The following is a 23,309-nucleotide window of genomic DNA, read 5'->3' on the forward strand; positions in this document are numbered from 1 at the left end:
CACCTGACTTGCATGTCGGTGAATCATTTCTAAATGACTCATGGATCCCTCCCTCATCTCCCTCATCTGTGTCTTCCACTTCCAGCTTGTCTACCCCTTGCTGTGGAGGCAGGTCTTAAGAGCACTGGGCAGATCGCAGGAGTGAAGGAGCCTGGGGCTCCCTATTCACGGGGTCTCCAGGCCACGGCTACCACTGACCCCTGAGGCCTCCATGACCCCTCCTGAGCCCCCCCAGGACCTCTGAAGGTGACAGCTCTTAGTCTGAGATACGGCTATGGGGGAGTCATGAGATGATGTGGGGAAAAGCGCCACGTTCTTAAAAGAGGGTAAGCCAGAGGTAGAATGTAATAGAGAGTTAAACCAATTCAGATAAAGGTTTCCAAATCTTTCAAATTAAAAAAAAAAACAACACCTGAGTTTTCATGTTGGATTAGAAAAACTTGCAGATTAAAAGGGGGCAGAAATGGAGGCAGAAGGTCACCCTACAGGGACTTCCCTGCCGGTCCAGTGGTTAAGACTCTGCACTTCCACTGCAGGAGGCACGAGTTCGATCCCTGGTCAGGGGACTAAGATCTTGCGTGCCTCGCAGCGTGGCCAAAAAAAAAAAAAAAAGGTCATCCCACAAAGCCATCACCAACAGGCTATGAACTGTGATGCTCTGTTCCAAATAACCAAACCTGGTGGCCCCCTTGGCCCCCTGGCCACCCATGCGGCCAAAGAAGCAGGCCCAAAGGGAAGCAAGTCCACAGGCACCAGAGTGGCACTGACACTCCTGCCACACAATCCTAGCTAGTGGGCAAGTGACAAGGCCTGACCAAATGGATAGGAACTGAGAAGACAAATTCTGTCAGTGTTTTCCTGCAACTTTTCTGAGAATGATAAGAAAAAAAAATCATTCTGAGGCTCAAATGCAGATGCAAACTCTATAATACTGATTTTTTCTGTCCTAACACACCCCCATCAGAAACAGCACCTAGCTGCATATCAGCTCTTTAACTCTCTGTGAAGAATCACTGCTTCACAAGATTCACTCTCTTTTGGGTGGAAATAGGTGGTCTGGCTTTTATGTAGCAATTGCTTCTGGTCTGTTGACATTTTATCTACAGATAATAATAATGCCCATCATTCGCTGAGCCAGGCAAGATGCTTCGAGCTTTGTGTACCTTATTTAATACACACAATCACCCTGTATTAGTATTATCTTTCCATTTTACAGATGAGAAAACTAAACTAAGGTTTGGGAGAACTAGGATAACTTGCTCAAAGACACAAATTAGCAAACAGCAAGGCTGAAATTTAACCCAAGTGTGGTCTTTCGACCATATCAGAATCCATGCTTTGAGACTGTCCACAGAAGCCTTTCCATTCCTCGGCACAATACAGTCAAGCGAGGTGGGGGTCATGGCAGGAAAGGGGGCGGGGGTAGGATGGGGATGAACCTCTTTGTATCTAAATGTATCCATCTAATTGGTCCACATCTCTGATACTTCCCAAGGCCAAATATTAACCATCACCTTGTGGTCTAGACAATTCCTAGTCATTGGTTTCAAAATCTGTCTCTCAGAGTCTTAGGGTTCAGTCAAAAATTTTTGGAGGCTGCCCCTTAGAAACAAGAGAGAAATCAAGGTAGATGCTGAGAGGGTATGATTCGGTACCCAAATCTTCCCTTGAACTGAGTCAGCGTCATCATTTTTATATACCGAAGTTCTGTTTAAGAATTGCTTGTGGGGCAAAAAAAAAAAAAGTGGGAGAATTCTCTCTTTTCTGCAAGTCTGAAAACCACTGCCCTGGCCGAGAAAATTCTTCAGGACAGGGGTCCTCGCAGGTCCCAGGCCAGCCCTGAGCATGTTCGTAACAACCCTCTGATGGCCGACGGGTCAACTTCCTCACCTGCACCAGACACCACTTTCTTCTGACGCTCATTCAGATAACAGACAGTGACCCTAGGCTTCACGAAGACACAGCTAGTAGTACAGAAACATACAAATCCACAGTGCAAGGGGTTTTCCGAGTTAAGATTACCTGGCACAGCAGCTGCCATGGAATCTGTAGAAATACAGGAACGGAAAGTCCAGGACGCTGAGGAGATCACCTGAGGGAAACAGCAAGGGTGAGACACACACAGCCTGAAAGCCCCCTGCCCCCGGCTGCCCGGAAACACAAGGCAAGGATCTTAATTACATCAGCCCTCTGAGCGTTGAGCTGGCCAGCAGTGAATTCACTCCAGCATTCGAGGGTTTCTGTGTCATTGGCATTGTCTTATTATAATAATAGTACGATGATAATAACACCCATTTAGTGAAAGCTTGCCCTGTGCAGGGCCCCGTGTGAAAAGCTTCCCGAACATCGTCTCTTTCAATCCTTGTAACAACTCTGTGAAGCTTTGTTATCCCCATTTTAACTGCAGCTCAGATAAGTGATTTGTTTACGTTTGCACAGCTCTCTAACTGTTGAGCCAGAAAGTGGACCCCAGTGACTTCAAGTCCTGAGATCTTTCCTCTTCACCAGGCAGCCATCCCTGGCCCAGAGCGTAGGACAAAAAGAATCTTTTTTTTAAGATTCTTCTATTCTTGTCTGCCTTATATCTAAAAAAGGATCGTGAACGCATGCCTCTGACATCTTCTCTCATCTTTGTGTTTAATTACCGCACAAACAGAGGAGGGGCCAACCGCCCGTGCATACTCATTTTAGTTTAAGGTCCAAAGGGTACATTTATTTCTAGTGAAGTAAGTTCATTCTTTTAGTTCCACTTGGTGCAAGAGGAAATAATCACACATATTGGCCGCTTCCCTCTCTGGAATTTGAACTTGGTCACAAACAAGAAGTCAGGAGATTAAAAAAGCAGAAAGCCTTCCAAAAATGTCCAGAGAAAAGGAATTAAGCATTTCCACAGCAGATAGCCTAATCCTTCCAAATCTGGAATTTCTGAGATTCTGGAGGCGCCAGACCTTCCAGACCCCTGGGCCTCGGTCTGTCTCTCAGTTCTGGATGGACTGGAGCAAGAAAGGTTGATTTTCCTGAGTACTCACAGCACGTTAGGGGCAGTGGAACATCCTTCATCATTACACTTACTAATCAAGAGTTTCAGAACAAAAGACACAACACATCGCTACACTTCCTTGTACCTAAATGATCTCAAATGATTCAACCATTGACTGGGAAGGAAAGGTCTGAATTCCACTTCTCTGGATGGTTGCTTTTTTCTACCATAACTATTGTTATTTTGTTTGATTTCATTTGTACCTATGTATGTGTATTTAACTAAAAGGAGAGGTCCCCTAGGATCTGGTTTTCGTGCAGCCCAACAAAAGACTAAGAGTTTTTGTTCTCTTTCTGCTACGGCTCCACTGGACACCCCTGTCATTTCCTAGGGACCTATACTGGTGGAGGGACTTTGTAACTGACATCAGGCCCAGACATGTAGTGCATGAGGAGCTCCACTGCTTCTGTAGCCCCTTTTCCCACAAGTGACAGCCGAGGAAACCCTGAGCGCCCAGATCCTAGCAGGCGGCCCCAGCCCCCTGTAAGGTGGGTGAAGGCATGTTCGTGGAGGATTTGCTCTATCTCTTTGGCAGCTCTTGGTTCTTGGCTTTTTCCCAACCGCCCTCTCAGCGTGAGAGAAACTGCAGCGCAGTCAGTGTGATCAGGAGGACTGAGCAGAGAAGAATAAATTAAACGCAGGACCTCAGGATTCAGGGGAGGTGATCTGGACTCCCGGTGCGGCCCAGGCTATGGAAGGGTCTGAAGGGCAGTGGAGTGGGCGGAGGTAGACTGGGAGGAAGGAAGATAAAGAAAAAAATCATCCTAGGGAATGGACCAGCTGCATAATAATCCTCACTCAAATCCTAAAAATTCATCCTGTAAATTATTGAGAGCAAGAGAGAGAACAGCTCGCTCTTCTCTTTGAGTCATTTCTAAAACCTCCACACATTTCTCATGTAGTGAACTGCATGACTGTCTCTCCTTCTAGAGCCATCAAGTCCTTGCGAGCAAGGATTCTATTATACTCAGCACTTGTATCCACTGTGTTAGGACCATCTCTGACAAATAACAAGCACTCCTGAGCCAATAGTATCTGGAAGACTTCAACCCCTCTTGCTTTCCCTGGAGAGAATGTTCCAAACACTTTCCACTTGGCTCTGCTGGTCCTCAATCTCAAATTGGCCCCTGGTGCTTCCCCCCTGATGCCTTCAGCTGGCCTCATCTTTTACTTCAACAGAGAGGGTGCACACCAACCTCTAAACAGCAAAGGTTAATGACTGTGCTACAAAAATAGCCCCGAAAATGTTGCAGTATGTGGCTAGCTGGCCCCAACCACATGAGAACTAGACCCAGGAACTAAAAACTGTGTAAAGATGCTCAAAAGACAACACTTCTGCACCACCTAGTGCAGAATGCATACTTTAAGCACAAAGTAAGTGGTTCAAGTTCTGTAAACATGCTTTGTGGCATCAACATGCAGCTTATGCACAAAAGTCTGAGTTAAGCCTTCATCCCTGTGCTCCACAGTTAAAATTCTGCTGACTTTCTGAGTGAGGGAGGGAGTCCCATCTCTCTGAAGATAATGGAGCATGAAATCGCCACGGTGCAAAGTGTGGCACAATTTTACCACATCAAGAACAATGGATACTTGAACATCAAGAAAATTTCCTCTCACCACATTTTAGTCCTCAGAGTCAGTGGAAAAGTGGAAGGTCAGTTCCAGGATGTAGTTAGTACTGCTTGCTTTATCTCAATACGAGCAGTAGACACACCACATAACAAGGTCATCTCTGGTCAGATTCCCGAAAGTCTTCCTGCCCTTCTGGTTCCTTGAAATGTTCTCTCTTGAAAATGCCACAGCAGAGGGACCCCATACAAAGATGAAATGCAGACTTTCAAACAGAGGAAGAATTTGTTTTCTCTACTATTACTTAAAGCAGCCCTGGGGTGCACGTTTCTAAGATTCTTGGAGCTTCTGCATGAATTGTGACTCTGAAAGATTAGAAGGAGAACTAGATCCCACCCATCAAGAAGCAAACCCAGTGCCTGAAATAGGAAAAGTGTCAGGGTCTTCACCTAGGACATGGAGAACTATCTACCTGGTCCCTACCTACCACTACATCCCAATGCACCCCAAAGGTGGTGACCCAAAGCCACACCATCCGCACTGCAAGAAAGCCTATCTTTCTAGTCACTCGGGAGTGAGTGAGAAGGGCTGCTCAGTCAAAAGCGCTACCGAGAGACCATCACCCACCTAGTAGAATAGCTAACGTAAGACAGACAACACCAAATGTTGGTGAAGACATGGAGAAACCGGAACTCTAACGCATTGTTGGGTGGGAGGGTAAAATGGTACAAATGCTTTAGAAAACTGGCACTTTCTTTAAAAGTTAAACATATATCTACTGTAAGACTCAGAAATTCTACTCCTAGATATTTATCCAAGAGACATTAAAACATAAGTCCACCAAAAGCACTGTATGAGAATCTTGATGGCAGCTTTATTCATAACAGCCCCAAACTGGAAACATCCCAGGTGAGCATCAACAGGTGAATGGATAAACAAAAGGTTCATATACTGGCACACTAGTCAGCAATAAAAGAGAATAGACTAGTGAGACACCCAACAACCTGGATGAATCTCTAAATGCTATGCTGAATGAAAGAGCTAGACACAAAAGAATACTTCCTGTGTGTTTCCATTTATATGAGGCTCTAAAATAGACAGAACTTATGTATGGTAACAGAAATCAGATCAATAGGGGCTTCTGGTGGTCGGTGAGAGGGAGTGACTAAGAAGGGACGTGAGGAGACTTTCTGGAGTGACAGAAGTTTTCTATATCTTGATAGAGGTGTGAGTTACATGGGCATATACATTTGTCAAAATTGATCAAGCTGCACATTTAAGATATGTGCATTTCCTACGTGTAAATCATATCTCAATTTTAAAATGTTTTGAAAGTACTACTAAATAATGAAGATACAAGTAAAAAAAGAAGAGGTAAGAAACAAAAAAGAATAAAGCCCTGTTTTAAAACATGAGAAATTAACAGAGCCTTTAAAAATAAATAAATAAATAAGGCTGCACCCATGGGTCCTGACTCTTACTGTGACTTAATTGGTGCAGATGTGGGAGAATCAGGAAGCTGCTCTCCCTGACCCACACCCAGGCCTTGAAGTGGACATTCCAGATGGAAATTATAATAAGCAAGTGGGAAATAACAAAGTGCTGTTCTATCTTAAAAATGGGCTGGACCACCCACGGGTCCAATGAGAAAGCTAACAAATTGGCAGGAATTGAAGCTTCCCAATCAGAGCAGTCATCGAATACTTCCAGAGGAAAGAGATTTTCCTCAGCTGTTTTATTTGCTTAAATTTTGTAGTCAACCTATGCTCCTATGAGAAGACATCACCAGGACCCATCAAAGAGTTTAGGGCAGGGCTTCCCTGGTGGCGCAGTGGTTGACAGTCCGCCTGCCGATGCAGGGGACGCGGGTTCGTGCCCTGGTCCGGGAAGATCCCACATGCCGCGGAGCGGCTGGGCCCGAGAGACATGGCCGCTGAGCCTGCGCATCCGGAGCCTGTGCTCTGCAATGGGAGAGGCCACAACAGTGAGAGGCCCGCGTACCGCCAAAAAAAAAAGGGTTTAGGGCAACTGACCTGGCTTTATAAAGCTGGGAAAAACTGATCCCCAAGGGGTCTTCTAGATTCTCAGCTTCCATAATCTCCCACACCAAATTCCTACCTTCATATCCATCTGCCTTAATTAGCTACTCGAGCAAACCTGTGTGCTTTTTGAAACAATGGGCCACTGCTTAGAGCTGCACAAGGTTGTGCATTACACAACTTCAGTATAAACAACTGCACTGTTTATAAAGACCACAATTGTATTTGTTACTTAATTCACGTAAAAGTAGGTGTGGCTCCACAGTGTTTCCCTGGGATGTTCTGGAAGGCTGCCGCCAGTTCGTAGGTAGCCTCACACCTACCTTCCCTGGGGCCTTTGCCTGAGCCCTGCTACGATGGCTACTGAGGCCCACAGGACTCCTGACCCCTACGGCTGTGGGGCATCCCCTCGCAGGGAAGCTTCAGCTAAACTCCAGTCTCCCTCTGCTACTTACCTCCTCATCTTGGTCACATCACTTAACTCCTCTGGGTTTCAATTTCCTCATTTGTAAAATGTGGTGGCACCTTGGATAATCACTAAGGTTCCTTCCAGCTCTGATAAGCGTGAGTGTAACAAATGAACTAGCATAACCTCTTAGTGAAAGGCAGAGTGACTTCTTTAAGTGAATATCATTCACCCAAATCCACTAGAAATCACTCAAGGAGAAAATGAACATGTAAACCAAGAAGAACCAGCAAGCATAACTCTCCAAAGGTCTTTTTTTTTTTTTTTTTTTTTTCTTTTTGTGGTATGCGGGCCTCTCACTGTTGTGGCCTCTCCCGTTGCGGAGCACAGGCTCCGGACGCGCAGGCCCAGCGGCCACGGCTCACGGGCCCAGCCGCTCCGCGGCATATGGGATCCTCCCAGACCGGGGCACGAACCCGTATCCCCTGCATCGGCAGGCGGACTCTCAACCACTGCGCCACCAGGGAGGCCCAATACACTTTTTTTTTTTTTTTTTTTTGTGATACGCGGGCCTCTCACTGCTGTGGCCTCTCCCGCCGCGGAGCACAGGCTCCGGACGCACAGGCCCAGCGGCCACGGCCCACGGGCCCAGCCGCTCCGCGGCATGTGGGATCCTCCCGGAGCGGGGCACGAACCCGCGTCCCCTGCATCGGCAGGCGGACGCCCAACCACTGCGCCACCAGGGAAGCCCTTTTTTTTTTTTTTTTTTTTTTTTTTTTTTTTTTTTTTACGTGGGCCTCTCACTGCTGTGGCCTCTCCTGCTGCGGAGCACAGGCTCCGGACGCGCAGGCTCAGTGGCCATGGCTCAAAGGGCCAGCCTCTCCGCGGCACGTGGGATCTTCCCGGACCGGGGCACAAACCCGTGTCCCCTGCATCGGCAGGCGGACTCTCAACCACTGCGCCACCAGGGAAGCCCTCTCCAAAGGTCTTTGATTAAAAACCTATTTGAAAGGCAGAAGACACTTAGTAGGTTCTGAAATATCTGTTGGGTGGCAACCCTCTGGCTGCACGAAGGAATGCTGAGAGGCAGGATTTGGAGGCGGACACTCGGCGGTACAGGTAGATGTTTAGGGTCAACACCAGGGTTTCATATGACTTGTAATTTTACAAAGGATAGGTTTTCAGGCTATGGGAGTGGGCAGAAAACAGTGGATGTGCTTCAGTATGGGCAAGTGTAGAAGCACTCATGGAGAAAACGTAATTCAAATTATGCTCATGAGACAGCGGTTCGGATATGTCCTGTCCAATCTAGAAACATGACCCGAGTCACCATCAGCAGGTCCCTGAGGGTATCAGTTCAAAAAGTCTGAAGCAGCTAAAAACACACACAGAAAGGGGTTGCTGTTTGGGGCACAGTAGGGAGCTAGAAGGGGCTTCAGAAATAATCCAGTCCACCTTTCTTAATTTCCGGATAAGAGACTGAGACCCTGAGGGCTTGGGTAATGCCTCATGCATGGCAGAGGTCAATAAACATTAGTTTAAGGAGTGTGACCAATCAAATGTGTATTTCCAGCCATGCTGCACACAGGTATTTTTGCTTTATCTTTGCATCAACTTCAAAATCTTTCAAAGCAAAAAAACACAATGAAATAGAGTATTATGGAAAATTCCTGAATTTGGAAAACAACTCTAGGGTAAAAGAGGCAGCAACGGGGTAAAGGTAAGTTTTCTGGTTTTTTAAAAATTTAATTCTATTTATTTATTTTTTATACAGCAGGTTCTTATTAGTTATCTATTTTATACATATCAGTGTATATATGGGTGAAGGTAAGTTTTAAAATGACTTCTTTAATCTGGAATTATGAAAACTGGATAACAATATATGATAAAAATGTATAAAAGGCTGTCACTGAGAAAGAGGCGCAATTTGAACTTCTCCACCAAATCTTTAGCCCTAGGATTGAAGAGAAATTCTGGATGCTTGAAGGGAGAATTTTAGAAAAGGACAAAGCAAGCACTAGTTTATTTGGCAGATAATAAACCTGCCTGTACACCTGAGATTGCACCAGATGAAAACATCCACAATAAAAGATGGAAAAAGGTTAAATTCATGGGCAATAAATCCATAATGGGATACTAATAACAGTTTCAAGTATGTGGGCCATTCCTCACCCTTAAATTTGACACCCTGGAAGGCAGCTACATTCTCTTACAAAATTTCCCCCAGAGATATAACCAGGGGCTTCCCTGGTGGCGCAGTGGTTGAGAATCTGCCTGCCAACGCAGGGGACATGGGTTCGAGCCCTGGTCTGGGAAGATCCCACATGCCGCAGAGCGGCTAGGCCCGTGAGCCACAATTACTGAGCCTGTGCATCTGGAGCCTGTGCTCCGCAACAAGGGAGGCCGCAATAGTGAGAGGCCCGCGCACCACGATGAAGAGTGGCCCCCGCTCGCCGCAACTAGAGAAAGCCCTCACACAGAAACGAAGACCCAACACAGTCAAAAATAAATAAATAAATATTAAAAAAAAAAAGAGATATAACCAGAGTCAGAGCACTGGGTCGAATGGGCAATGTAAGATACACAAACAAACAAACAAAATGATGTTTACCTGTGGGGTGAGATGCAAATGCCAGGAGCACCACACTGAAAAAGAAACAGCAGACTCGTGAAAGAAGCTTCCCCAGCACTGAGAGTACAACATCCATTTTCACCCATTCTACTTGGAAATAGTGAGATTTGCCTAAAAGCAAACTATCTGCACTGAATGGTCTCATTCTGCCTAAATCCAACTTGTCAGGGAGAGAGTGAGAATCTCCTGAAATGCCTCAGGTTTTGGCAAGAGGGCTGGATTTCCCCTGTGATGGACTCTGAGGGTCCGTGCCCCTCTTGGAGGGTCAGCCCTGCCACTAATGATTATCATATTCACCTAATCTACAGAGAGTATTTGGCAGCTAAACAAAGCAGAGTCTAAATTACAAATAGGCTGCAGCCTAAATGTTAGCTGTTGAATGTGAGCTAAATCTATTTGGGTGAGCTAAATCACAAAATTAACTACACAGAAGAATAGGCAAATTTCCAGGAAGCTAGCCCACAAAATGACCCATGCCATCCACCCTGTGTCTGAAAACTACCTGGACCAATTTGCAGTTGATGCTGTATGGGATGATGCAGGCCATACCTGTGCTTGACTCCCTCCCATCTTCATCTCTGGAAGCCTGTCCCATCTCCCGGCGCCTGTCTACAAGTGCCTTTTGCGGTCCTAAGCCCACGTTCCATACCCTCTTCCATCAAAACTCATGCCACGCAGGCAGCTGATTTAGTTGGAGGTTAGGAATGAAACTTTTAATTCAAATATAAGAAGGAAAGTTTTCTTAAAGCGCTGGATGGCCTGCTCTGGTTCTTAACCCTGGATACACATCCAAATAGTGTAACATCCTGGCTAGAATCTCTAAGGGTATGGTCCGGGCATCCATTGTTTTTATTTGTTATGGCTCCCGGAAGCTATAAAGTACCAGGATCAGGAACCACTGCCACAAATCTCCAGTTGGTGACATGATAGCCATGGAAACCAATGTTAGCTCCTCAGCCCTGCCCTGCTCTTGGGTTATCTCCCAGCATCATTTCTGTTTTTCTGATGGTTTTCAGAGGAGCAGCATCACAGAAAGAGGCAGGAGGAGAGGAGGGTTGTGACAATGGCCATAAGAATAGTCACATTCTGGTCATTCGGAAGTTGTAGGTTTGTGAGACAAGGGTTTACAGGCAGCTAGCTGTAAAAAAATACACACACTACAGACAAGACTGGAGATTTCCTGTCCTTCTCATGGGTGTCTGCTTGCTGTCTCTTCTTTCTCCGGAAAACACATACCCTGTACATTCTCCATTATTCTATCTCACTGGATCCCCTTTCAGCTTCAACTTCAGCAGCCGAAGTTATTGCTCCTACGGCAGGATGTGAGGGGCCCCTTTCCATCCCAAAACACCTCCCAGGGCCTGACATGGTATCCCAAATGCCATCATTGGAATCATCCCAAAGGGTGACTCTAAAAGAAAACACTAGGGAGTTAAAAATAAGAGATAATTAAATAAAAGAGTTGGCTCTCTAGTCCATGTCTGAATTTTGTAAATATAGAGTTACACCCTCCTAATCCTAATCCCATATTTTATTCATCTTTGGAGCTCACATATTTAGCAGGGCCAGATACATAGCAGGTTCTCCCTATGTTTTCAAACCAGCAGAGAGAGATCAAACCAGCAGGCAGAGCTCTGGGCTGGCACCTACAGGCACAGCTGCCCTACAGAGCTGAGTGAATGCAGATGTCTAGAGGCTGATACCCAGGGCCTGTGGGAAATCGAATCTCAGCCCTGGCTCATCTTCATCACTTGTACTGAAAGAAGACGTGGAAACAGCAGCGTGGCTTTGGCGGGGTGTGCAGTGGGCTGAGGCAGGAAGCCTTGAGCACCTGGCTCCCAGGTAGTGAAACCCTCACACGGGGGAGGGTGGGGAGGGGGGAGGGCAGGAGAACTAGCTGGGGGTCACAGTGGCTGTTTTTTTCCACCCCCAAAACCCTCTGCTGCTCGCCTTGGCTATAAGCTCTGTGGGGAAAAAGAACTGTCTAAAGTAGTCCGATGTCATGGAAACATTTCAAACACCAAGAGTCTTCTGCATTTTCAGAAACATCTCTTGAAAAGGCAGCTGGTGGGTCTGAGCAGAGTGGAACTAATGACTGTTCCACTGAGTACAAAAGAGGCCCCAGCTATGTTTGGGTTGAATCCTGTCTTCAAAAAGGCATTTTCATAAATACTAAGATATTTAGGAACTTTACCTGTAGGTAGAGAACACAGCTCTTGAACGTTTTAAGCTGACTTCCTGCAGAAATCCATGTGGCCAAAGGCTGAGAGGCACCTCTCCGACCTTGGTCCTCTGGACTGAATGTTGTTGCATTAGGCAAACTTGAGTTCTAGACAGCAAAACCTCACTTTCTCAATTAGGTCCCTCAGTGCACCATGTGGGACTCTCAGAATGCAAGAAAACTCCCCAGCTATTCTATTTAGCAGCCAACCCCTATTCTTTACTCGGCTTGGGGCAACGGTACAAATGGAAATCCATATACTACACTTACAGATTATAAATCAAGCCTCAAACTTCATCCTACCTTAACAAATACACCTTCAAAGCAACCTGAAAGTCCAGACTAAAATTTAACATTCTTGGAGTCCTTGGAGCTTCTTGTCAGAAGGTGTTAGTGTGGGGACATCCTGCCTCTGGCTCCCGGCTCCCAGTGCACCCTCTTCTCTCCTGACACCAGGCTCCATCCTGCACCCGAGGACCTCAAACATGTGTGTGTGGACACCTCAGTCTGCAAGCCCACCCTCCATGTACATCCCTCATACTAACAGCCTTTCTTTGGACATCCATTGGGTCTCGGAATGAGTTAAGAAGACAGACTCAGGGAGGCCTTGGAATCCACTTGGGTAGGAAATTCCAAGGCCCAGTCTAGAAGGAAGGGTGTGGGCTCTTAGACTTACAGACTCCATATGCCTTGGGGAGAGGCATGGCTCTCTGAAGTGCGGGGCTGGATGGAAGCCCTTCTTGCCTGGCCTAACGGCAGGACTACTATTTAGTCTCCACAATTCTGATCATCTCACCAGTTATTTAGCTTGCCTTCCTGGCAGGCAGGCACACTGGCTCAGATCTCCCTTATCAAAATATTACTGGATATAACTGACTCAATTTGCTGTACAGCAGAAACTAACACAACGTCGTAAATAAACTATACTCCAATTAAAAAATGAATTAATAGAAAATATATACATTATTGGAAAATAAAAATCCATTAGCTCTAGAAGAATATGAGTTATTCTTTGAAAATTTAAATTATATTTTACCTGAATAGATAGTTTAAGTACTGCTGGTCAATGTCACTAAGAAATGAGAAAAAAAACAAAAAACATAAAAGGTGAAATAATATAAGTGTTTAACATACACAAAATAGTCATTTTCTTCCATTAATAAATTAGATCTATGTACAAGTTCCTACATTTATAAATCATTAATAAACACTAAGAAAAGTACTTTATATTCAAAACCATTTCCTGGCTCATTTTTTAAAACATTTCCAATTTAGTACTATCACATGCATTTTCACTTGTGGCCGATTATGTGTACATTTGCCATTTTAAAAGGAGTGTCAGCTCTCTCAGGTCACTGGACGGGCTTCTAGGGCTACCATACTTGACAAATAAAAATACAGGACACCCAAATAAATCTGAAATTCACATAAAGAATAATGTTTTAGTATAAGTATGATATCCAAATATTGCATGAAACATACTTAAACTAAAAAAATTATTCGCTGCTTCTCTGAAATTCAAATTTACCTGGGTATCCTGTATTTTATCTAACAACTCTACTGGCTTCTTGCTGAAAAAACACTTTATTCAAAGAAAAAATGGTGCTCTAGGGACCCATCACATACCCTCAGCATGTATAACCTTCTCCCAGGAGTCAGTCCCTTCAGACCTTTCTTTGTGGGCCTCAGACAGCCCCGAAACCCAGGGGCCAGCTGGCCAGTGGAGGGCTCTGACCTGGCGGCTCCAGCCCAACCAAGGCCTGAATTCTCATCTTTTTCATTTACATTCAGCAACTCTGTTCCACTGACTGCCCTCAACAAAGGTCTCATTTTACCCCAGAACAGAGCTGGTGACGGGGGAGGTTTCCGGGTCTAAAGTTAGGAAGGGGTTGGAGAAACAAGAAAAAAGACTTGTGCCTCTGAGCCGGAAGAAGTGAACTGGGGCCCAAGGCAGCCGGTCACGCAACTGTTGTCAAAATGTCATCTAAAGGGCCGCCCTGAAGGAAGAGGAGAGAGACTTCCAGGCTCTTTGCACATCGCTGGCGATGGTTCAGGTACTGATGGGCCCGGCCTGCTGCCCTCCCCCCATCCTGGACTCATGGAGTCTCTGGCTGATGGAAGAAGCTCACGACCCCGTGGGTCTCACCCCTTTCCTTTAACCAAAGGATGACTCACCAAACTTTATAAGTTTACCTTAACGCGTTGGGTTTCTGGGATTTCTGTAGTATCTTATAAGCCCCTGGAAAGGAAGCAACACAAGTCACTGGCACGCGGCATTCTGTGGAGGGGGCGGCTGGTGCTTCCTGGGAAGCATGAAACCCGCAGGGAGAAGGAGCCCTCTTCTCTGCAAGGGTCACCCGCAGCCAATAGGGGGCGACCAAGAGCACTTTGGAGAATTTCAAGGATGCACATTCGCTAATCCCCCAGATGATGCAGTTCATAGAGAGAGTGCTGGGCTGGAAAGGCTCGTGGTCCCCAAAAGGACACAATTAACAGGATTGTTAAGCCTGGATTTCCTTTGATGGTGCACATGAGAAACACCGCTGGACTTCTAACCCATGTGTCACAAAGTCAGGGCACTGTTTTTCCCCCTAAGACTACAGATAGGAAACACTGGTTTGAAATAAAGTAGATGGTCCTTTTATTTCACCCAGTTAATTTTTTTTTTTTTTTTTTGGTATACTGCTGAAAGAGAGTGTTTTTGACACAAACCTCTGGATCTGGATCTCTTCTCACCATTTTTAGAGAAGACCAACCAGCACTGCACAAGTGGATTTGAGCAAGCAAAGCCTGGGCCCTGGCGAGTTAATTAATGTTTGTCATGAGAAAGGCGAGACTCTATGGAAACTGCAAACATTTCAGGAAAACTCCAAAACAGAAAAATCAAACCAGAAAAATGTCCATTTAATTTTAACCTTGACACCTTGGATTTCATCTTCCTATTGTCCAGGATCACTAAAAAGTGGATACATGATAAGGAATAGTAAGTCTCAATTGTTTCAGTAAGACTTCTGTAAAAACTTACCGACAGGGCTTCCCTGGTGGCACAGTGGTTGAGAATCCACCTGTCGATGCAGGGGACATGGGTTCAAGCCCTGGTCCGGGATGATCCCACATGTCGCGGAGCAACTAAGCCCGTGAGCCACAACTACTGAGCCTGCGCTCTAGAGCCCGCGAGCCACAACTACTGAAGCCCGTGCACCTAGAGCCCATGCTCCGCAATAAGAGAAGCCACCGCAGTGAGAAGCCCACACACCACACGAAGAGTAGCCCCCACTCGCTGGAACTAGAGGAAAGCCCACACAGCAACAAAGACCCAACACAGACAAAAATGAATAAATAAATAAATAAATTTATTTAAAAACCCTTACCTACGCAGAATAAGTGAATTACAGCCCAGAAATAACCATCTGGATCGAACTGTAACACAAGATTAAAAAAAAAATGGCTCTAAGTACAAACAGGATCCAGCATGATGATCAGAAACACTAAATGTCAATGCACAGTGTCAGGCATGGTGCCAGACAGGACTCTAGGGCCTTGGGCCAGTCCCTCCTTATTTCTCACCCAGTTGCCTACAACATTTCCTAACAGGGCTCCCTGCCTCCAGCATCTCTTTCCCCATCCCCACCCCCACTCTCCCCATCCCCCCCCCCCACTCTCCAGCACTGCATCTCTAAAAAGTAGACCTGATGGTGCTGCCTATTGTTTAAAATCATCCAGTCATCCCCCAGTGACTTCAGGATGAAATCCAAACTCAGGACACCCAAGAATCCCTATGACAAGCTCCTGTCAACCCAACCAGTCCCATCCACTGCCCATCCCCCTCCAGAGAAAGAGAACTTGCACGTCCCTGGCCAACTCAGCTGAGGGGCACTCCCGCCTCTTCTTCCCTTCCTTTTTCCATTTATCTCACCTGACACACTCTGTTTTACTTGTGACCTGTCTCTGTCTCCACCCCGCACTAGATGATTAATTCCAAGAGGGCAGGAATTTGCCCAGGGACACACACATAGTAGGTGCTCAATAAACTTGAATCACAGGCCACTTAGGACACCTCTAGGGCTCTGTCCGTACCTGCCTTCTTCTCCTGGGTTGCTCCTCCTCACCCTTCAAGATTTAGGTACAGTAAGCAGAGCCTGGCTCCAGCATCAGAAAGATCCGGGTTAATTCTCTTGCCCCCTTCCCTTCCCCACATCCAAAAGACTTATTGCCCATCTGCTATAAACTAGCATGGTAATTAAAAACATGTCTTTTGGAGCCAGACAAGTCTAGGTTTGAAGACTGGTTGTGCCACCATCTATACACTGACTATACCAAGCAGATGAAAAAATTATTTTAATCTGTTTCTTCTTCTGTAAAATAGGAATCCTAACTATTCAAGGTTTGTTGTGAGAATTAAATGAAACAGAGTATACAAAGATCTTAGCACAGTGCCTGGCACACAAGTGTTCAATATATGATAGCTTTCATGTTACTAATACTTGATATGTTAACTGGAACAAAATAAAGGATCAGTGACTTAAAAAAAAAAAAAAAGAGGGGCTTCCCTGGTGGCGCAGTGGTTGAGAGTCCGCCTGCCGATGCAGGGGACACAGGTTCGTGCCCCGGTCTGGGAAGATCCCACATGCCGCGGAGCGGCTGGGCCCATGAGCCATGGCCGCTGAGACTGCGCGTCCGGAGCCTGTGCTCCGCAACAGGAGAGGCCGCAACAGTGAGAGGCCCGCATACGGAAAAAAAAAAGAAAGAAAGAAAGAAAAAAGAAAGAGCTGGGTTAAATTCTAAAATCCCCACTTATTTGTTAGCTGGTGACCTTTCGGGCCTCGCTATTCTTCAGCTATGAAATGGAGATAATAATAGCTGCTACCCTTGTGGAATTGCTGTGAGATTAAATAAAATAAGGCACTAAAGCATTGGCACAGAGCCTGGCACACAGCAAGCTCCTTATAATTGCTCCCTACTCCTGCTCTGAGCCTCGAAGGATCCCACACCTCCCCGGACAGAGCCCTGGCCTCCGTGTTATAATGATCTGTTCATCGTCTGCCCCCTCCCCTTTGCTCTGACTAGACTCCCACTTCTGCCTGGATGACGGCAATTCCTCCTTGTGCCCCCAGAGCCTGGCTCGGTGCCTGACACTTGATGGGAACTGAATAAATGCTGGGGAAGAAAAGAAAGAAAAAAAAAGAGCCCGAAAGGAGATGACTCCTGGAGGTGGGGGTGGGTTCTCAGTGCCTAATAAAGAAAAACTCAGTCTGACAAGTGAAAATCACTGTGCAGATGAGGCCCTTGGGATGAGAGGAAAAGAAAATCAACTTCGCCTCAGTGTGTGGGGCTGGAGTCATTTGGATGTGCAGGTCCTCCCAGCACGTACAGAGGGTGGACCGCCCCCATCGCGGCACCCAGAGGCCCGAGGTCTGCGGGCTCCCCTGCTGCAGCCTTGGGAGAAGGCAGAGACCTGAGGAGAGGTGTTGGTCTGGCCAAAAAGTGCCCTAGGGCCCCGAAAGTTTGCTTTTACATGCCTTTGTATAGGCCAGGGTTATCCTGCTTCTCAAAGGAAAGATTCGGAAATTCTGCTCATCCACGCAGGCTTCAGAGATACCTGGAAGGCAAAGTGAGTCTGCCTGAACTCACCTGGGAGTCGTTGAAGGGCAGGCACCCTGCGGCAGCCAGGAGGAAGAGGGCACTGTGGAGAGGAGGTAAACACGCAGCTTCACTCGTCAACATCAGGGGTGAGTCGCGGAGAGTGTGGAGATTGAAATACACGGACTAGAGCTCGGATGAGGCAAAGATCTCGCGAGACCACATCCAATTCCCCCGTTCATCCTCTGAGAAACTCACTACCCGTGTCTCTGGGGCTCGGCGAGCCATCTTCCCAGAGACAGGCATTTGCAGGACATGTGCAAAACCACAGCTGGCTCACTCGAGAAAAACAGTATATACAAAAGGAGGCTTCTTTAAACTACCGATCCCCAAAAATACACTAGTGGAAAATTGGGCAAGCAGACTACAGTTATTCCGCTTACCAATAAGAAAACACCACGGAAAGCACATTACAAACTTATCGCCTTATCCAAATGATCAAACTTAACATCTCCAATAGTGGGATGGAGCTGCATCATGTGCCTCCTGATATGATGTACTGAGAAGGGCACAACGTCACTCATGTGGTATTCCTGCCAAATATGCATAACCTGGACTGAATCACAAGGAAACACTGAGACAAACCCAAATTCAGGGATAGTCCACAAAACAATGGGCTTACACTATTCAAACTATGAAGGCAATGGAAGGCAATAAAATGTCGAGAAACTGTTCCAGATTAAAGGATATGAAAGAGACATGACATCTTTGGGGGAAGAGATTACTATAAAAGACAATATCGGGATAATTGGCCAAATTTGAACATCAACTCAATATTACATAACAGTATTGTATCTGATGTTAATTTTCTAAACTTAATCATTGCACTGTGGCTATACAAGAGCTTCGTATTTTTAGGAGATACACTTTGCAGTATTTAGGGGTAGAGTCATAACCCCTGCAACTTATTCTCAAATGGTTCAGAAAAAAATAAGAGTAAGAATAATTATGTATATATTCTTACATATTTTATGTGATATATATGTACATATGTATATATGGAGAGAGAAAGAAAGCAAATACAAAAAACGTTATCAGTGGGTGAATCTAGATAAAAGGTATATGGGAGTTCATGGTAATATTCTTGCAGCTTTTCTATCGGTTTAAACTTTTTCCCAAATAAGGGAATTCCCTAGCGGTCCAGTAGTTAGGACTCGGCGCTTCCACTGCCAAGGGCAGGGGTTCAGTCCCTGGTTGGGGAACGAAGATCCTGCAAGCCATGAAGCATGGCCAAAAAAAATAATAATAAAATAAAACAAACAAAAAAAAGTTTCATTAGAAAAAAATCTCTTATACATACCAAAATATTTATGGCTGAAATGCTACAATGCCTGGGATTTGCTGAAATGAGGCGTTGGGTAGAGGCTTAAGTTGAAAACTATTGAATCTGGGGGATGAGTCTACAGAGCTTCATTATACTGTTCTGTCTACTTTTATATCTATTTAGAAATTTCCATAATAAAAGGGTTTTTTTTATAATTCTTGCACAAAAAAGTAACATTGCCAATCACGATATTTTCATATTTTCTCATTCATTAGAAAGTCGATTTGGAGATACTTTTTGGCTTAGAAATCAGTGGTTTTTAGATGGTATATGGGCTTCATATACCAAAATATCTTGGCCTATAGTTTTTGCCAGTCATTCTCTCCTCCTAAAGAAAGGCACCAGAAAACACAAACCCAAAGGACCACATGCTCTTTCCCCCTCTTTCCATTTTATGATGCAACAACATATTCAGGGTTGGGTCCCTTCTGACCATTGCATTATGCGGCGAACAGCAAAGGATCAAAGACATAAACGGGGGCAGTGAATACAGCATTTTCACTGTTAGGGGACTTTATCATATGACATCTCACACCAGTATATGTTCTATATATGTATCAAATTCTGTATTACTTACATATATATATGTAATACACAACCACCTGATACTCATAACCTAGGTAGGCTGGCAATAGTGATGCTAATCAATTCTGTCCACAACGCCCCCCCCCACACACACAGTCCTCACTGTTGTCATCACACATAGTGTGTAACCCTTAAAAGACTAGCATGGCTGCTGGGCCTGAGGCAGGAGGATGGGTACAGAGGAATCCTCAGAGCTGGGGCCTAAGGGCCTCAGGAAGGGCAGGACAACATGGGACAGGTTCTAACCACTCCAGTCCACCCACTCCTATAGCCTCGCCAACTTTAAAGGCACACACTCAAACAGCCTTGAGACAATTCCCTGGCACCCGACTGCTGAGGGATTCGGAGGTCAGGGTCGGGTGAGAGGAGGGAGGTTGTCCAGGAGGGTTTCTGGGACTGCACAGGAATAGGCAGGTTGTAGGCTGGGGGAGAGGAGAACCCTCATGGCTTTGGTGTCTGCCTGCAGTGGACAGAGGCTTTAGAGGATGCGGGATGCTTCCCCATCCACAGGCAATGAGCGTTAGATCCCCTCAAGCAGACAAGCCCTCAGGGCTGAGGGGAGAAGTGCCAAGTGTGAGGCAGCCCATGGTTTCCCACCAAACTTGGCCTTGAGCAACACCTGATTACATCAGGCATAAATGGGTTTTTTGGGGGGTTTTTTGTGTGTGTGTGTGTGGTACGCGGGCCTCTCACTTTTGTGGCCTCTCCCATTGTGGGGCACAGGCTCCGGACGCGCAGGCCCAGCAGCCATGGCTCAGGGGCCCAGCCGCTCCGCGGCATGTAGGATCTTCCCGGACCAGGGCACGAACCCGTGTCCCCTACATCGGCAGGTGGACTCTCAACCACTGTGCCACTAGGGAAGCCCCATAAATGGGTTTTAATGCCTCTCTTTAACACCTGTTAATCTTTTAAACAAGAGGATGCGTCCTGACAGTGGGATTTTTTTTTTCTTCAAGTAGCAGCCTGTAATAAAGGCAAAAAAAGGAGATTGGATGAAAGCCCAGAAATATATGAAACAAAAAGTCCTAAATCCACGTATCAAAACATTCTGCTGGTTTTCTATCTTCAGGACCGAGCTTCGCAGCTACTGCCGAGGAAGCCGGAAGCCACCAGAGGACAAGGCATCCAGGTCAGAATTAGCACAACAGGAACACAGGGACCTTCCAGAGGGTCCAGCCCAGTTCATGTTTCAGCTGGGAAAACTGAGGCACAGAGAGATATGAAACCTGCCCACAGTCACGGTGCTGTGTGGCCCAAGACCACGACTCAGATCCGTGGATTCGCAGGCCAGTACTTTTCCACCATGGGAATTCTTAAAAACCCAATGAGGTTCAAACATTATTTTTAAAACTTTAAGTCATTTCCATTTTTCCATTTTCATTCTTCATCAGTATTGCACAACTCTTAGTGAAATTCTGGGCATCAATGGCTGAAATCTAGCATGAGTTGTTTTCCCCTTAGGGATAAAATATTTCAGAAAAAAAAAGAGCAAATTTGAGAATAAGACACAAAATAGGGATATGTGAGTGTCTGTAATAAATTCCTCTGTCAACTCTCAAGTATGAATTGTCAACAGACGGTTTCTCATCAAAGTTAACATCAGGTTAAATCTTCTATTTTAGATGTTTGTGAAGCTGTTGTTTTTTTTAAACTTACCTACAGATCTTTGCAGGAGATGTTTTCTGTATGAAAATAAAGAGACGTACAATTAGTCTTTAAAAACTCTTTTTTGTTCCCCTTAAAAGTAAATATTTAGATCAAGAAGCACATAAATTATGAATAAGTTTATTGGGGGCTTAACAACTTGCTGCACTTCAGTATTTATTGAGGCTTTTTCTGCTTGGACCAAATGAAGGATGATGACTCAGAGGTCCAGAGTTGAGTCACTTCGGCAAAGCACTCTGGATGAGTAGTTTTACCACTCTCACCATTAGAACTATGTTTACCCACAAAAAAGCAAAATGATGCCACGCCCAAGCCTTCGAATATCTTACACACCGTGAAAAGGAGAGAGAAATCAATGTACCCTGTGTAGGAAAAGAAATTAAGCTCTTGTTCAACTTCTCTTCCGGTCTGTCTCTTTAAATTTTCCTTTCATTAATCCAGCTCTGACCCTGAGCAGTGCTATAAATTCTCTGGTATGATGTGTAAATTAGGAAACAGAAAAAAGGAGAAGGGACATTTGACTCCATCCCTAGAGAGAAGGAAAAAAGGGCAGATTGGGGAAATCTAAAGTTGCCGTTCAGAGCTCCCTGAAATGAAGAAATTCTAATGCATACTCTACCTTTATTACCTCCTTTTTATTGGTCAGTTTAAGGGAATTAGTCCTTGGCACTTGGGAAGAAAGCTCTAGCAGGAAGAAGCATAGATTTTTTTCATATTTGACAGGGGAAATGGTCAGGCAAGATAATAGATTAATTTCAGACATTTCAGAAGGATTATTTTGCTAGTTGAGGACAAACTGCAATTTTCTTTTACTCCAGTTCAGATAAAGTGTGAACTATGAACATATTGTTTAAAAATGAAGCACTCAAAAGGTACAAAGTTTCAATTATAAAATAAGCAAAGCCTGGGGACGTAACATACAATGCGGTGACTATAGTTAACAACAGCGTATTGTATTGAATATATTCGGAAGTTGCTAAGAGAGTAGATCTTAAAACTTCTCATCACAAGAAAAACAAATGTGTGGTGATGGATGTTAACTAGACTTATTGTGGTGATTGTTTCGAAATATATACATTGAATCATTATATTGAACACCTGAAACAAATATAATTTTATCTGTCAATTATATCTCAATTTTTTTTAAAAAGTAAAGCACTGGCAAGAGAAACATGTGGTTTGCTATGAAGGCTATCTTAAGCTTTCATGTGTGACTAAATAATCCACATTGCATTGTTTTAATAAACACATGATGTGTGTGTACAAAGCAGTGGCTCCCATCTTTAGATCCTCTGCTATCTCTTATACGTTATCTCTCATCTGTGTGGAACCGGCCTCAGCAGAGACCAAAGGCAAAGCCAACCTTGACTCCACTGCCCCCCAGTGGGGACACTTATCCCTCAATACAGAAAGGATGACACACGCAGAGGTGACCTGGCTCCCACCTGGATAATTGCCCCCAACATGGGAAAACGTGTCACTAAAAGATTCTGAGCTAAATAAAGCTGACACCTCCAGAGTCTGGAGGAGGAGAAGGAGTGGAGAGGATGGGAACAAAAAGGATGCTCAACTCTTCCATGAGTGACACGTTCACCAGCAGGTGCTCGGGGGCTTCCGTTACAGGGCAGCAAATCAACCTTAGTGCCCGAAGGAGTTTGCCCATCCCACAGAGGAGAGAGTCCTTTTTATTTTGACCTCCTCTGACTACAGGAGCCCAGAACCTGAGACATGGAGAGTGAAAACCAGCAAGAAATTCATTACGGAGCTCCAGCCCCCAAGGCTCCGAGAGCAACTGAGGAGTCTGTGTCCGGGATTCCCCTCCACAAGCCCCTTGGTCCCCAAATCACCCAGTGATAAGTCCAAACGACATCTCAGCTCTGCGTGGTTCCCTATAACTCTTCAAGAGTCACCTTGCCAAAGTCACAGTAAGTAGCTGACACCACTCTGGGTAAGCTAACGCGCTCTGAGGACTGCTGGTGCTGTCCTAGGTGCTCAACACATATTGACTTGTGTCACTACGGGTTAATGTACAGTCCTGGGTTACGTGCTACAGATGAGGATGCTGAGGCACAGAGAAATCAGGTAAGTTGCTTGGGATCACAGGGTGTGCGCCCAGGTGATCGAGCTCCAGAGCCTGACCCTTTTGGACTCTATTCTGTCACAGCCAGTCCTGAAGTGATACCCACCA

General features: G+C 45.4%; 1 protein-coding gene across 7 annotated transcripts in view; it reads right to left on the reverse strand.

Annotated features, from left to right (window-relative positions):
* The window catches only part of TMEM241 (transmembrane protein 241), a 108,325-nt gene that overhangs the window by 43,461 nt on the left and 41,555 nt on the right, over positions 1 to 23,309 (reverse strand). For 6 of the 7 annotated variants that reach the window (XM_081252077.1, XM_081252079.1, XM_081252078.1 and 3 more), the window contains exons 6-12: positions 21,113 to 21,138; positions 17,539 to 17,590; positions 15,279 to 15,327; positions 14,101 to 14,146; positions 12,944 to 12,979; positions 9,666 to 9,700; positions 2,023 to 2,092 (exon numbers count right to left, since the gene is read on the reverse strand). In XM_081252077.1, the coding sequence (XP_081108203.1) occupies positions 2,023 to 2,092; positions 9,666 to 9,700; positions 12,944 to 12,979; positions 14,101 to 14,146; positions 15,279 to 15,327; positions 17,539 to 17,590; positions 21,113 to 21,138 (314 nt within the window). The remainder of the gene's footprint in view (positions 1 to 2,022; positions 2,093 to 9,665; positions 9,701 to 12,943; positions 12,980 to 14,100; positions 14,147 to 15,278; positions 15,328 to 17,538; positions 17,591 to 21,112; positions 21,139 to 23,309) is intronic. The other variant, XM_081252080.1, reaches the window with a different exon arrangement.

The sequence above is a fragment of the Mesoplodon bidens genome (genome assembly GCF_964165515.1).
Source record: "Mesoplodon bidens genome assembly, chromosome: 13".
In the NCBI taxonomy this organism is placed as follows: domain Eukaryota; kingdom Metazoa; phylum Chordata; class Mammalia; order Artiodactyla; family Ziphiidae; genus Mesoplodon; species Mesoplodon bidens.